General features: G+C 37.1%; 1 protein-coding gene across 8 annotated transcripts in view; it reads right to left on the bottom strand.

The window, feature by feature from the left end:
• Positions 1-1929: 1929 nt before the first annotated feature.
• LOC123275652 (ligand-dependent nuclear receptor corepressor-like protein) overlaps positions 1930-16689 on the bottom strand; it is a 67035-nt gene continuing 52275 nt past the window's right edge. For 4 of the 8 annotated variants that reach the window (XR_011493262.1, XR_011493264.1, XR_011493263.1 and 1 more), the window contains 4 exons: positions 7319-7477; positions 6554-6719; positions 3944-4067; positions 1930-3445 (listed from right to left, as the gene is read on the bottom strand). Coding sequence is in view for 2 of the 8 variants with exons in the window: in XM_070481344.1 (XP_070337445.1) it covers positions 3108-3445; positions 3944-4067; positions 6554-6719; positions 7319-7477 (787 nt within the window). In the remaining 6 variants the exon portion in view is untranslated. Of the gene's footprint in view, positions 3446-3943; positions 4068-5132; positions 6720-7318; positions 7478-8345; positions 8743-11390; positions 15897-16689 lie in introns of those variants that run through there. The other 4 variants (XR_011493261.1, XR_011493259.1, XR_011493260.1 and 1 more) reach the window with 3 other exon arrangements.

Here is a 16689-nt window from a genome sequence, read left to right on the forward strand (position 1 = left end):
GTGGGTTTATATTTCAGCCAAGTTTTTCACTGAGGGTTAGTTTTACTGTAGGGGTTTCATTGTGAAACACGGATCCTTCAGGGTCCCAGTACAGAGTTCCTCTTCCTGTAGGGATAGTAAAACCCAATCCTCTAGGTTCTAGAGAAGCTCCCCACCCATCCTCACATACCCATCAACTTAGGGAAGCGGTACACCAGCCTCAGCACTGGATGCTCATTGAGCTTGTTCTGAACTCCTTCTTCTTTGTGGCAAACGAGGCATTGTGCTTTCCTTTATATGACCTCAATTTTGCAGGTACAAGAATGCTTGATATAATTTGTCTTGCATATCCAGGCGTTTACAGTGGAAGGTTTTTCAGATTAGCTACTCATGCACAGTGCCATGCCTTATTTTATTTTTTGTTATGAACAAAAAATGGTGCCTTTAGAAAACATAGATAAGCATGTGGAAAAGATACAAAATTTTCATAAACCAGACGTCTATATATTACATTTTAAAGAGTTTGATCGATAGATTTTCAATCTTTTTTACTATGTATTTGTTCAAATAATGATAAATATTTTTACTTTACCAAAATTAAGTAATATCAGACACAGTGTCTTCTAACTCTTTTTACTTAAAGATACTTCATGGCTATATTGTCCATGTTATTAAACACAACATTTATTAAATACTCATAACTTTTATTGCCTCTATTTTGTACTATTGGATTACTTCAAATATTTTCTGTTAGTCTTCTAATATTGGATGGTTATGTTTCAAATATTTCAAAATTAAAAGCAGATTTGTGATGATTATCTAAATATTTTCTGATGTGTGGTCTATGTTTTGGCTTATGGTACCTGCTTGATTTCTCTCCAAGGGGAGGTGGTTTTGTATTTTAATTAGGCATGCATCTTCATTATGCACATCAATTTATATAGAACTATTTTAACCCACCACCGAACTTGATTGTCACGGTAGATGTGCTGCTTTAGTCAACTGGAAACAGAGTAGCTAAATCCCAGATACTCTGGAGTTGGACTGTCCAACACAGTAGCCATTAGCCACATTTGGCTATTGAACACTTGAAATGCAGATAGTCTGAATTGAGATATGCTGTAAAAGCCGGATTTTGAAAACTTAGTACAAAAAAAGAAGATCAAATATCTCATTACTAAGTGTACACTACGTACATATTGAAATGACAATACTTGGAAATATTGGCTTAACTAAAACAAATCATTAAAATTAATTTCACCCGTTTAGTCTTACTTTTATTTTTAGTGCTTAGGGGACTGCTGAAGGGCCAGATGGTGAATGGGAAGTTCCTTTTGATGGCCAAAGTACACAACTTTATTCCAAGTGGAGACAAAGGTTGGGGTTACAAGCTGAACAGGTGAAATCCAGTCACATTCGTCTCTCCATCTGACGTTGGGAATGGATCCACAGAATGGAGATGATGGTTTCACCCAAGTATTTTTGCAATTAGGAGCTCCCTTATGAAATAAATGCATATCTAGCCAGGAAAATAGTCCATTTTTATTCTGGTCTCACGGATATGTACAGGAGAAGAAATTAATAGTAAAATGGTGTGTTCATACATTGTTGTAGACTTTCAAAATACATTTTTAAAAGAACAATTTAATGAAACACATTTATAGCACTTTTTCCATTGTTGAAACTTCCAAAAGTGACTTTTTTCAGATTGAAAACAAAAATGAATTTGCCTCAACTTTTGTTATATTGTTACTAATGAGATCAGAGTGAAAATTATGTCTTAGAAACATAATATCTTAAACATAATAATGATAATCTTGAACATAATAAAGATAATATTAAACAGTTGTCTTAAATTACCAAATAAATAGTTGTGCTATTATAAGATAATACTATTCCTATTGTTTCTCTCTTTCAGGATCATATATGTAACTTCAAAATTAAATCATCCCTTTTAATTTTCTCTTTTCCACGGCCCAATATTTTCTCACAGGACACAATGTGTGATCATCATCTACCCGAAGTCTATCCTATTGCATTAGTAAGAAAAACCAACTTAACAGCAGCAGCAACGGATCGACGAGTATCTAAAAGCTACGGTGCCTGGCAGCACATTGTGAAACCCTCTGTCATGTGCATTATGGGTACATCAGCCCTTTATGTTCTCACAGAAACATCTTTATATCTACAAGTTTTTGCTGCAACTATCTACTTTTGTTTTCTAGCGTAGTACCATTCAAACTGCAATACCTGTTTTCATTCCATTTTCCAGAATGCCTAGGTACAGTTTTTGAAAGCACATTTTAAAAAATGTACATTGAAAACTTCTATTATGATCTTTTTTTGGAGTAGTGCACCTTTTCTCAAGTATTTTTAATTATTTTATATTTATAAAAATATATTTTGTAAATATCAAGTACCCTATAAAATATATGTATATTATGTTATTTAAATAGAACCTAGAATACTTGACATTCAACAAATATATACTGAATGAATAACTTTTTTGATGACTTTGGCAGTCCTTAGTGGTTGGCTAATCAATTTCCATCCCCAAGGATGTTCTGCCTCTCCCATCTACCAACTGTAGAGGCAGGCATAGTTAAGTCTCAGTGCGTCAGCCTCATTGCCCTTAGAGGGAATCAAATGACACAGCTATGGATAATAAGATGTACATGAAAGTCTGCAAGGGGTGGGCATGAGAAAACTTTTGCTTCCTTATGAACAGGGCAGCTATAGCTTGAACCATTCTCCCCGCTTCTTCCTGCCCTTTAAGGTTATTCTTACTGAAGCCATGGTGATCATCTTAGGGTCTTGGGGAGAGGCCCTGAGAATTGCAGATACAGAAACTGCAAGATTATTGAACTGCTGTGGCTATTACCATCACTACCAATTCTTCTTAGGTGATAAAAAATAAGAAAAAAACTCTAATTTGTTTAAGCCATTGCTAGGCAGAGTTTCCTTGATAATGACTATGATAATAAATAATACAATGACCAAGATGAAAGTATTATTGAGAGTCAGGTTGTAGACATCACTCAAACACAGTGACCGCACCAATTCTTTGTTTTATCGCATTGCCTCCTTTTCCAGTCCTCTTTTCCAACTCTGCTTTCTTGGAAGGGAATTCATGAGCTGTAATACTTGAGGACATTCTCCTCTGTAGGTTTCAGGATTTTCTTATCTGCCATATTCACCACCCGTCCAGGAGCAAGACCAAAGAAAATCTGCCTTGGGTCCTTTCGAGTAGTAAGCACTTTGAAGAGTTCATCTTTAGTAACGTCAGGTAAAATATAACCATACTTCTGGGCGAGTTCAAGTCTTCCTTCAGGAAATTTGGCCGGATCCGCCAGGTCACCACGATTCTTTGCATCAGTATAATACGGCACCAGTGCTTCAGGTGGAAGCATTCGTTTTGGAATGGGTTGTCCACGCAGAAAGAATGGAACAGGTTTGCAGAGAATTTCTAAAACAATTTTTAAATTAAAAAAAGAGAAATGCAAATGTTGACTATTTTATTTACATGATGATTTTCTTTTAATAATGGTATTTTATAATCATTAATTTTTAAATATGACCAAGATGAGAACTTAATTCCAAGAACTTTTTTAATTAAATAAGCTTGTTTTAAGTAAACAAATGGAAATGCTTAATTTTCAAAAGTTTGTATCTTGAAAGTCAGAGTTACTCCTGGGTTACCAACCATTAGTGAGTTTCTAGACATAGGTAACATTGTATTTAAGCCCTGCGTTCAAAACAAAAACAAAACCTTTTTATGACCTACTGGCTGAGGTCTATCAGAGGACAGAGCCCCACCAGCCACAGCACTAATAAGAAATCCTGAAACAGAAAACAGAGGTGTCCAAACGGCAAGTCAAAGAGCCATGAGGACTTTTACAATCCTCACATGCAGTCAGCATGAGACAAAGAGGGAGAGAAGAAAATGACTGCAGAGCAAGCTTACCCAGACTTCTGGGATCACAGAAGGCTGTAGTAACGACACCACCACTCTCTTCAATTGCAGCAATGGCTCGTTCCGAAGCCAACTGTACTTCAATATTAACTTTCGCCTTAAAGGTATCAGCACCCTGTAACACGTCAAAATAGTCTGTGAGTAGCTAGCTTGGCTACAAGTAAATTAACTATGGCAAGCTTCCTTTTTACACTGTGTTTTCTCCTCCAAAATGCCCACAATGTAACAGCAATTCCTACTTCAAAGACTTCTGCTTCGAGGTCCTATCAAATAACATCAAATTCTTTTACATTTTCTAGGCCCCCTTCTTTTACCAATTTTCCTTCCCTGTGAGCAGAGATGACTATATTTTCACTTGATGTATTTCGTAGACACCAATATAAGCACCCATTCCCAGTACTTCGGTAATAGTTGGCTGTTTAACCCTCCTAACAACCCTATGACAGAATTATTGCTAAACCAACTTCACAGATGGGGAAACTGAAGCACAGAAAGGTTAAATAACTTGCCCAAAATCACAAAGCTAGGATTCTAACCCAGACAGTCCAGCCACAGTATGTGTTCTTAACCACAACATTACGCTGTAGGATACAGATCATGACTTATCTTCCTATCCCTTAATAAGCAAGAGGCCAAGAGAAGGTTAAAGAGGGGGACGAGTGGGCTAGAATCAGCGAAAGAATAAAATATCTGAGCTTTGGAGGGGTCACCCCCTCTAGGAAAAAAGGGAGCAAAGGACAACAGAAATTCACTTTGCATTCGTTATTGACTTTGTTACAGCCTCTAAACTGACAGAAAATAACTTTACCTTTCCCTACCATGGTCAACACTGAAAAATGTAGTCCTGAACTTTTTTAAGTTCTACTTTTGATCACTTTAGTTAGGATGTGCTATATTTTAATTTCAAAACAGATTCTGACAAAAATAAAAAGATGGCATCATTACCATTCTTTATGTAGTGATAAGAATTTTTTCCTATTTTGGTGTGGTTGAAACAAGCTGGCTCCCAATCAAGTTCCTTTTATTAATTATGAACCTTTAATATATTTAAAAAATATTCCATCAATTCTAAGATACACTTTTTCCATCTATGATACCGACCTGCATTTTAATAATTATGGTACGTTTGACTCAATAAAGTAAGGTCTTGCCATATTATTTGTGATTTTTTTTTTTTCTGCTGAGGAAGATTCACCCTGAGCTAACATCTGTTGCCAGTCTTTCTCTATTTTGTCTGCGGGTTGCTGCCAGAGCATGGCCGTCGACGAGTGGTGTGGGTCTGTACCCAGGAACTGAACCCAGGCCACAGAAGGGGAGGGCGCCAAACTTAACCACTAGGCCACAGGGCCAGCCCCTATAATTTGTGATTTTTTAATTACTATTCCATAGATTGCTTGACCACTCCCCATCCTTGGACATTGGGGTTAGTTTCAGTATTTTAAGTATTATAAAAGCATTTTTAGGAATGTCTTTCTATCAGTTAGGTTTATTTTGTTTTTCCTTGAAAACATATCTTTCCAAATTGGTAATTTTATGCTGAAGGATCAGAAAGTCTTATTATCCACTATTTACTACAAATCTGAAATCAATTTACAGAGCTGTAAACGATGTGGAACTGTACTTACACAACCACTGCCCTGGTGTCGTTTTCAGGATTATTTTTGTTAGTTTAATAGACACATACCTGTGAGTTGCTGGGATGCGCAGTTTAACAGCTGAAGAGGTCACGGATTTTTCCATGTCAATTTACATGTGCATTCCCTTATACACCCAGAGTAGGATACTGAGACTTAATCGCATATTTGGTAATCTATCTTCAAATCATCTTATTTGAAAATCCTTTATCCATAAGGTTTACTTTTTCAAAGGAATCTAAAAGGTTTTTCCGTAAACATATGCCTCCCTCTAGTGGACACTAAGTTACTCACACAGTTACATTACTGACAACAAGAAGGAGGAGTAGTTACTTAACAACACGTTTATTTGCTTATGAAATTCCTGGCCAACTTCTATAAATAGAAAAGTCCTTTACTGCGATTAGAATTGGATTTGATCCCTTTCCTCCATAAATACTGAGTTATTATCATGAGCCAATATTTCCAATATTGCAAACATAGGAATGAATCACAGTACCTGCTCTCAAAGAACTTACATCACACTGAGGAAGACAATGAAAAATAAATGCATTACTTAGTAATAAATGTCAGGTGTTCATATATTCAAAGAAAAAAATACTTCGGGCAGAGTAATGCAGACAGAGTACGACTGTGGGGGAAGCGGGTGGGGGCTGAGTGTTCCTTTATAAAAGAAAATCAAAAAAGACCTTTCTGATATTATCAGATCTGAACAGAGAACCAAAGGGAGGGAGGGAACAAGCTGAACGGACACACGGGAGAAGAGCATTCCCGGACCATGGGAACAGAGGCCCCTCAACGTCATCATGCTGGCTTTCTAAAACCACAACTGAGTATAAACACAATCACCACTATGTAATGGTTATAACAATTCAAAAGGGATAAAAACAAAGGAGGCAGAGTATAGATTATATGAAAATCAGAAATAGCCTCCTATCTAACTCCAAAAATACTAATCCAGACTTACCTCCTCTACCAGCTGGACACCATAATCCCTTTTATATGGCTGGATGGTCACACCTCTCCCATTGACAAGCTGGGTTAAGTCAATAGGCTGAGTAGGATCAACTCGACCCAAATCAATAAGATACTGCAGCCTGTTGAGACTCAAAGGCTGATACTGGCGTCTGAAGCTACAAAACAAGAGAGTAACAGTTGGAAAACTCAACTCTCTTCCTCTAAGTTCTCCAAATCAACTTAAAAGTTTTGTTCTCTATTTTCCTCCAACAATTTAGATGGTAACAAAATAAGACCCTCCTGACTACAACAGAAACGTTATACTGCTTGATTTTTGGTAACGAAACAAAACCAGCATTTCCTTTATTTTGCTAAAAATAATTTGCCTCTTAAGCATTTTACTTCACTCATTTACACAAATCAACACACAAATCTGGGGAAAATTTAACCCACTATCTGAATTATGCATTAATGGAACTCAAAGTAACCATGGTAGTTGTCATTTATTGGGTAATCACAATGAGCCAGGTTTTTATATATATTATTGCTAAGCCTCTAAACAACCAGGAGAACAGGCATCATTATCTCCATTTTGCAGGCTCAATGTCTGGGCTTTTTTCCCTACTATTCCAAACTAATCGCACGACTAAAGATGCTTCAGAGGAACAGGGGCAAAAGTTTGCTTCAAAGTGACTATCAATTTCTACCAAGCTATCTTTTAGGTGATTCTCAGCGAAAAACAGGGCTTTCTACTTTAAAAAGCAGAACAACCTACCTATGTCCTTCATTAAACCCGTATTTTGGGATTCGTATGTAAAATGGAGTCTGGCCTCCCTCAAAGCCCATTCGGGGCCGGGTTCCTCTCTGTCGTTCTCCTTTATCTGTCGCCTCTGCCACATCTTCTACCTCTTCTCCGCCCCCTCGGTCGTCTTTCCTAAAGGAAAGAACAAAGTTTTATGATCTACAGATGCCTTTTTATAAACTGTATCTCATCTTTTCGTTGTATATTTTTTGTTACACCATTTATTCATCCAACCAACCAGTACTAGCTAACACTACCTTGTGCCAAGCACTGTCCTAGCCGCTCTAGCGTCCAAACACTCTAAATCAGCATCTTTGCCTCTGAAGATGTACCTAATTCTTGCAACCAAAGTGCAAGCTGTGTTTCAAAGGCAAACTTCCAAGGATGGGATGGGGATAAGGATTCTACAACAGGCTGGAACGGAAAAACACCTAGAGTTAAACATCCACAACAAACAAAGCTTACATGATAGTTCAGAAATTTTATTTTGGAATTGTAAATATGTCATTGCTACCCATATATTATTTTATTTAAAGATTAATTTTTAATAAAGAAAACATTTTTCTTAATTTACTTCCCGTCACTTCACGAAGGCAACGGACTGATTTTCAAAATTACAGTACGCCACCTAACAGCTTTTCTGGCTGTATTTAGTGATTTGAAGAGACATCTAACGGAATAAATCAATTCAACTCTTTCCCATGAAGCTATACTGGAAAAGTCCTTCATTTTAATTCCAATTTTGAACGGGACAATCATTTTGCAGTGCGACTTCGCTCCTACGCCCTAGCATAGTTATGCTTTTAAGTATAAACCGTATTACGAGTTGAGACCACGCGAGAAGATTTTCCTCTGCAGTTAAGGAGAACAGGGACTCAGAAACCCTACCTCCATCCCAATACCCTCTGGAATAAGCAGTCCCCGGAAAGCGCGGGCAGTGCAGGGCCGCTTCCATCGCCCCGTGCGCCAGCGCTTGCCCGCAACGCCACCAGCCACTTACCAGTTTCCTGGAGCCCGGATTCGGCTTTCAGTTGGCCAGGCTAACCCGGGGCAGGGTCCGGAGCAGGTCCCGAGCCCTGGACCCACGTGGTCTGGGACGCTGCTTTACGGCTGCGGCCCCGCCCCTGTCGCAATGCCGCGAGCGCGCCAGCGCCCTGGACTCCGGCAGCGGCTTCGGAAGCTTTAGAAGATTGACATGTCGGTGTTGCTCTGCCTTTTTTTTTTTTTTTGGTAAATTCGCTGCAGATGTCTTCATGGTTTGAGAGATCGTGGCTTGAGCCCGGGCTTGAACGTCCGGTGTTCTCTTCCGCCACAGCAAACGCGCACTGCAAACGCTGCAGTCTGCGATCCTCAAGAGGCAGTGTCTTCTCTGACCGCGCCGTGGAGAATGAGATAACCTGAGCGCAGAATTACTAATTTTGAATTTGGCTAATTAAACACAGTGAGATTAAACAATACTCAGAGTCCAGCTAGTAAAATGCCTGGCTAATACTAACCTGTGTAATGAAATTCAACCTACGCACTCCCATCAGTGTGCTTCTACGTGTACTGCATTGACCCACCGAGTCGCTGAGATAACGAACTTCACTGAGCTGCTCGTGATGACAGGTGCCACAGGAGCGCTTGGCACGTGTCATCGCTGTGTTGTCAGCCTTATTCGATCAATCGCTTGTGGAGGTAGATGTTACTACCTTTTACGGACCGGGACGGTAAGGGTTGGCAAGGTCGGGTAGCTTGACCAAGGTCTCACAACAAGCGGCAGAGCCAGGACTCACACTTACACTGCCTCCTAGTAGAACAGTAGTGTTTCCTAGGATATAAAATTGAATATCTGCAGCATAGAATACATAACATTATTTTCAAGCTAAAAAATAGCTTCCCTATTTTTGTCTTAAGTGAATGTGGTATAGAAGACAAGGTTCCTTTCTTTTTCTTTCTCTTACTCTTTTTATATTTCACTTGTCTCGCTGGGGAGTTGTTCTTTCTGGTTCCTCTTAGTGATCACAAATAGTGAAGGAGAGAAATTTTTGGAGGGGAGCTACTTCTATGTTTAATTAAACCCTTTTCAACTTATTTTAAAACAAGTATAAAATACTACAGAAAGAAAAATTTGCATTCATGCTTTATTTAAGCAATATTTATGAGCAAGACACTGAAACTTGTTACTGAAAAATATACGTGGATGAAGTCAAACAAGATCTTGCTCCCACGTTGTTTGAAATCTAGTAGGACAGACTTTCCCAAATGGAGTATTTTATAAAAGTTAAAAAAAAAAAGTACGTCTCTTGTGGACCTAATAATGCAAATTCAAGAAAAATACAGATATATGAGTTCTATAAAACAATGTGAAGATAAAGTCCAGACTCTATTTAGAAGTACAAAATACTGAAAAAAAAAAAGCTAGTTCCTGCCTTTAAGAGGTTTTACTTCAATATATTTCATAATCTTTTCTTTAGAATTTTCATACTTCTGAGAGGAAAATTACAAAATATGTTGCAAAACGTGCCCTAATCTACAGAAATATATACAATTTTTTTCTCTACCTAGAAAATCGTTTGCATTACGTAATGAACTTTCGGATGAGTGTTAACACCAATAATGTTTCTCATGGAAAAAATGTGTATTGAATAGATGAGATACAGGAAATAAAAAACAATGTGCTGCATTTCTTGCAAGTAGATGCTCTTTGTTGTGTAGGTTATATAATGTTATTGGTGAACATCCGTTAATAATAGTGGAAATAATTGTTTGTAGTTAATTGTAGGCCGTTTGTTTATCCCATATCCAACATGTTGATGAAGCATATAAAACTGTCAAAATAATTTAACGAGTTTCATCTGTGTTTTAAGAATGTAGGTTAAGGTGTGTGGTGAATAAGTCATCAACCCTTACCTGAAGCCTATAGTTTTACAGCATCATTATCATTGCATGATAATACTTATTAAGCACCCACCTGCTGGGGGTGTTGTGCTACACTCTGTTTAAATGATGTTAATGAGACCTTGCCATAAGAAAACATCTCAACGAGAGATTTAAAGTCCATCCTAATTCCAGTCCCAGTTGATAGTGACTACTGAATCATTATGTAAAAAGAATAAAACAAGCCCTGTAAAGATGGTGTAATTTGAAGTTCCTTGGGAAGGCCTCTTTCTCACACACTCCCAAATAATTTTCCCCTACCTATCCCAGTGCCTTAACAGTCTGCCAACAGAGATGAATTCTTTTGAGCTCATTATTTAGAGTTAAAATTCTCAAGGTGGGTAGAGAATGAGAGAGGGGGATGAAAATAAAAGGGGATAAATTTATCACATGAGGTACTTGGTATGAACCATAATACTAATACACCGTGAAGTGAAGCATCTGATCAATTTAACCCTCTGTTTCTGAGATTAAAAAACAAAAACATGCATATAAAACTCTCCCATCTAATCTCCCTAAATGAGATCACACATTAAATAATATTTGGCAGGGATGGGAACAGGAGGAGGAAGGGAATTTCAGTTATTAGATTATTACTGATCTTTACCATGAGCCAAAACCAAATCATTTTTATTTTTTATTTATTTATTTTTTTTTAAATTTAAGTGCAAAAGCATTGAAGAGCTTTACTACAAATTACAACCTAGAAACACGTTAACTGAACAATTAAAATTCATACAATCAGATTTAGATATATAACACCACAAAGTAGGAAGAGAATTACAGTACATTCACAACACAAGACAGATACATGAATTCATTAGAAAATATTGTAATAAATAATTCATGAATTATAGAGCAATTGATTTATGCATAAATATAACTAATTGCCTAACAATCAGTTTATATTAACAAAATCTGTCAAAATCAAGGCAGCCAGAGTTTTACTAAATTACTGCGACAATGGAAATACTGCCATTAAAAAACAAATACAAGTATTTGTACTGTAAACAACTAAAAAAATCAGTCTCACTAAAGTTAGTATACAATATAAAATTATCATTAGCTACCAGAAATGGTTTAAACAACTTTACTGAGCAGGAGTTTTCTAAAAACAGAGGCACTGTTTTTCCTTTGCCTTCTTTTTTTTTCTTTTTTTAAAATATAAAATACTTGAGGAACATTCAAATAAGTACAAAGCACATAATGGTTGCTTTCACCTTCATTAAAAGTCTGCTGAAACTGGATTTTTCAGAAAATAATTAATAAGTAATAACTGGTAACTAAATTTATAAAGTACTTTGAAAGTTTAACATAGAGAATATCTTAATGGAATCACTGGGGGGGAAGAGGAACCCATAAATTTCCCTGCCTTTCCAAGTTTGTATAATCAAAAGGGAACTCAATAACTAGAAACATTTTGTTTCTTTTAAAAGTTAGGAGTTGATCATTACCTACAAACTATCAAAAAATATTTAATTTACTATTTCTGACCAAAAATAAATAACACAAGTACTAAAACGCGGCAAATTAACTATAATATTACCTATAAAACTACTGAGCACTGTGAAGTCAATAGCAAAATGATCCCTGATTTTATGAATCCTGTCAAGTTTTTGGTCAGGTCATCTTTTAAATGATATAAAAGTGTTCTGTAAGTATCCCTTTACTATAAACTTCTCAATCAATTTATTAATGTAAATATAGTGTGAGGAATAAAAAAGCTCAATACAATATAAATATTATGTAATGCCTTCAAGCCCCCAAATTTTTGCAAGTAAAATTCTGTATAAAGAGGTCAATAAAATTGTGTTGAAACATTAACTTTGCTTTTCACTGGGGGCGCGGGGGGCGGGGAGGGGAAATACATTAAATCATCCAAGTTCTGGCCCTCACAAAATATGGCTTAATTCTTTAAAAAGAAAGATGACCCTGACATCTGCTGTTTTGCAATCTATTATGTATACTTTCTTGGGGGGAAAAAAAAAGAGCGAGAGGATTCATACCCTAGCATGCAGGTAACATTAATTGCTGAAGAGGGTTCAGTATGGATCGAAGAGACCAAATATCTACTTGGTTGTGTATTTTCCTCTCTTCAGTTTCCTTATACATATGTAAGCAGTTTTTCAATGTAATAGCTGAAAATCTCTTTAGTATTACATGTATATGTGATTATTAGATACACACAAACACAAGTGTAAAAACACAAGTATTTGACAAGGTGCACTTATTTTTTAAATTCAGCTTTAAGTATTCCTTTTGGACTTAGGAAAACTGGCTTAGAAAAATGATCAGAACCTGACTTTTAACAGAGCAAAGGGGCACTCGGAGAAGTGTGAACATATGAAGCAAATCCCCAATCTTTATATGGAGGCACATGCTTTATAACATTTTACCACTAAAACGGCATACTCCATAAATCCAACATGGATACTCTGAACCACATTTTAAAACTGCTATATAAAAATTACTGGTCTCTTTTATGAGGCTAGTAAAAGTTAAAATGCACTGCCCAGCTTCTAACTGCCCAATTAGTAGATTTTACATTACTGAAAGTTCAAAACAGCTTCAGTGTTAAATATTTGTAAATCTATTTAAGACCCTGAACAAACTGCAAATTTGGTTATTAGCAAAATGATAATGTATCGCTCACCAAAATGACATCTGTAATTCATTTTGATAAACTGAAAATGTTTTGAAATGTCACAGCAGGAAATACATTAAAGTTACACTGAGGTTTTTCAATAGTAGGAGTCTGTCACAATCCTTAAAACTTAAAGTAGTCATAACATCAACCAACCAGCACATTTAAACCAAAATGATCATTCTCAAGCTTTGTCTGTGGACATTATAAACATGCTCTAAGTTGCATTCCAACTTTCTTTTCTAATCTTACACATTAGCTTATTTTTCAAATGAAAAACAAAATTAAATTATTTTAATAATTAAATTTAAATTACTTTTTGTTCTTAGTATTCCATCTTATATTAAAGGATTTTATAGCTCCTGGGGTTAACAATGTGTCAGTTTTTTTCAAAAAGTGTATACCTTATAAACCCCAACTTCCTGCTACAACTGTTAAATGATAAATATTAAATTTCATTATACATATCATTTAAGGTTTTCTTGTCTATTCCTGGTGGATGCACTTGAGTGCATTTCATATTCATATTCTATATTCATAGAATGCACTGTAGTGTCCTAATACTGTATATATTAATTTTTCTTAGTATGGAGATAGCTGCGTATTTAAACTCTGATTGGTTGTTTGACGTACTTACAGTAACGGTAAGTATGTTAGGTAAAAATGTTTAAAAACTATTAATAGCATATTTCCATTATAAGATGGTTTAACTGAATGGCTGGGGTGGTCTTTCACCTATAAAAATGTTTCACTTGACAATTACTTGTTTTCCCACAACGCTTTATGCTATTGACTACTAAAGAAAACCTGAATCTTTTTCACCTATTTATACAAGGATTAAATACAAACTATCAGAATTAAGTAAGCAACTATATAATTCTGTCCACAGTGAAAACCCTGAATAAAACTTTTTTTCAAAAGGCATGTAAGTGGTTTTTGAACTGCAAACTTTCATGTCTCCTGTCAGAGTGAGCATCTGTAATTCCCACGTGTGTGTATACAGACACACAAACACACACCTGTGCACACACACACACACAAACACACGCACATACACACGTACAAACACTTTCCTAACAAGTAATCTACACAGGCTTGCTGCTGTTTTTGCAGCTGCCAGTCCCTGAATCTGTCATACTATATAACCCAGTGTCTGGTACTCGGAGTTTCTTCGGAGGAGGAGTCTTCAGTGTTCCAGATCTTTCTTCTACCTTGTATTCTAAAGTGCCGTGAGGTACCCCATAAATTCCTTGTGCTTTGGAAGCACTCATTTTTCCACTCATTACCATTGCAATAGCCTCTTCCATTATTTCATGATCATACTGCCGATAACGGCCACGGTTTTTCCTGGGCTGCTTATTATCTTTTCGATCCAATCCATCTTCAGTATTTTCAGAGGTTCCATCAACTGTTCCATTTTTAGAATTAAGACACAAAGGAGAGAAGTCCCCGTGTAGAAAGTAAGAGTCAACACTTGAGTGAGTTACGGGCCCAGAACATTCTATTTTCTTCTGTTTAGGGAGTATATTTTTCAGTTTTTGGAGAGCTGATCCTTCTGGGACTGGAGAGGTTTTGGAAACTTGATACATAACATCCAGCAGACCAGGACCATCAGGTTGTGGTTTTGAAACAGAACTTACTCGTAGTTGAGGAATTTTTAACTGTACAGTAGGATGTGAAGTTTCATATTGTAGGCTTTCATTTTTTTCTTTAAATTGAGCAACCATCTTCTGTAGAGTTAACTGATGGAGGTAACTGGAAGCTGTTGGGAATTTTAATCCTGAGGTTTCAAGTAGATTGAGTTTACTTTTTTCTGTGCGCTCTGCTTGAGCTCTTGCCCACAGGGCTACTTTTTGCAGCACTGCACAAGTTTCTTCACTGTCTTTATATGAGTAACTATCATTGAAATCTCGAGTTTTGTTTTTAAAAGATGCAGGCTTCCCTGCTGGTAAGGCTTCTAAGTGGAGAAGTAAAGTTTTTTGAGGTATGCCTGCTTTATTTCTGTCCAGTGCTCCAGACTGAATGTCTTTCAAAGCTTTTGAGAGCAAACCATCTGCAAACTCAGCACTTCTTTCCACATAGTCCTCTCTGTTTCTCTGTAGTCTCCCAGCCATTGAATTTTCAGAAGGATCGCATATGGATGACTCTTCAGATTTTATGCTGGTTTTCTTTGTAGAGAGATCTAACACTCCATCCCCTTGCTGAGTATTTTGTTCTTGCATTCGATTCACAGTGAGGTCTAAGGGGCCTTCCTGTTCTTCCTGAAGGGAGTTTTCTGCTTGATTCATTTGAATACTTTTACATATTAGACTTGGTCCAATTGAACCATTTCTATTCTCTTGAATTTTACCACTTTTTGAAATATACTCAATTGCAAACTGACGTATCATCTTTTTCATTAATTCCTGAGCAACTAGGGGAATGTTAGGATCACAGTTCTGAGGAAGATCTTTCTTTCGAAAGAGTGCATTTAGGTAATTTTCTGCTTGGCATTCAGTCTTTCAGTGTTGGACTGGCCCTGAGATGATAGTTCCTCTGTTGGTGTTGACTGTGAAGAATCAAGAGATGGTAGACAATCCTTCAAATAAACTCAGGTCTCTTCGTAGCCGTGGTCCATAAAGCCCTTCTAAAATACTCTCAAAACCTACACAGTGCATGAGACGGTGGCGCCAAGACTCGAGTTCCCGCCGGCATCCTCTCCTCTCCGCCGCGCACCGAGGGCTCCGGCACCGGGCGGCGAGGGCAGCGGCCACTCTCTCTCTTCCCTTGTCCATCCGCGTCCCGCGTCCCGTGTCCCGCGCCCTCATTTACATACGAGCGGCGCAGGCACGAGGCAGGGGCGCGAGCCCCGGAGCGCCAAAAACAAATCATTTTAAGAATGAGACCAAGAATAGACTCATTTTGTAATGATCAAAGTTGAGGAGCAGAAAACAACCAGAGATGTGCGGGAGGAAGCCAGGGGCAGGAGGGCAGTGAATCCCTTTGATACTGGGAGAAAACCAATTCCGAGAGAACCAATCAGAGGGCACGGGAAGGGGCTGGAAATAAATGTCACCTCGACAAAACCTACCCACTTGTATCAAAGCTTGGCCCTGACTTCAAGGCCTTCATTCACAGCTAAATAGTTTCTGTTTTAATTTTATTAAAGTATACTAACGCATACATTTGTTATGAAAAAAATCAAGTCATACAAAATAATAATGAGGAACAAAAGTTCTCCACAGGTAATTACTTTTCACTTTTTTTTTTATTTCTTCCGGGGACTGCCTCCATATTTATAAATTAAAGGATCTCAATCACTAATTGTTTTATCAATTTTTGACATTGTGGATTCACTTATCTTATGACAGGTGAGGATTTAGATAATTTAAACTATTTCCTCTTAGTATTTTAGTTATTTTATGATAAACCGTATAATTTAAATAAGGTAAGTACTTCAAACATCTGTTTTTTGGATTTTCAACTGTCAAAATTATACATTAGCTCCTCACTCTGTGCGAGATGAAGATACTTACACACCTAACCTCTCACACTTCTTTGCTCCTTCTACTTGCCAACTTCTGTTAGCTATATATTTTCTTTAACATTGTTATAGATTATAATGTACTTATACACTTTAAGTGATCATTTAGGGTAAATAAGAAGCTACAACAATTACTGTATTTGCTCTCTCTAGAACACTTTTCATTATTGCCCTCTTTCCTGGCCACAAAGAACTGGCTTTCAGGCTGACAAGCTTTCTTTAAATTCATGATCACAAACCTTAAGCCGGTCATCCTTT

Source organism: Equus asinus, chromosome 12 (genome assembly GCF_041296235.1).
Source record: "Equus asinus isolate D_3611 breed Donkey chromosome 12, EquAss-T2T_v2, whole genome shotgun sequence".
NCBI lineage: Eukaryota > Metazoa > Chordata > Mammalia > Perissodactyla > Equidae > Equus > Equus asinus.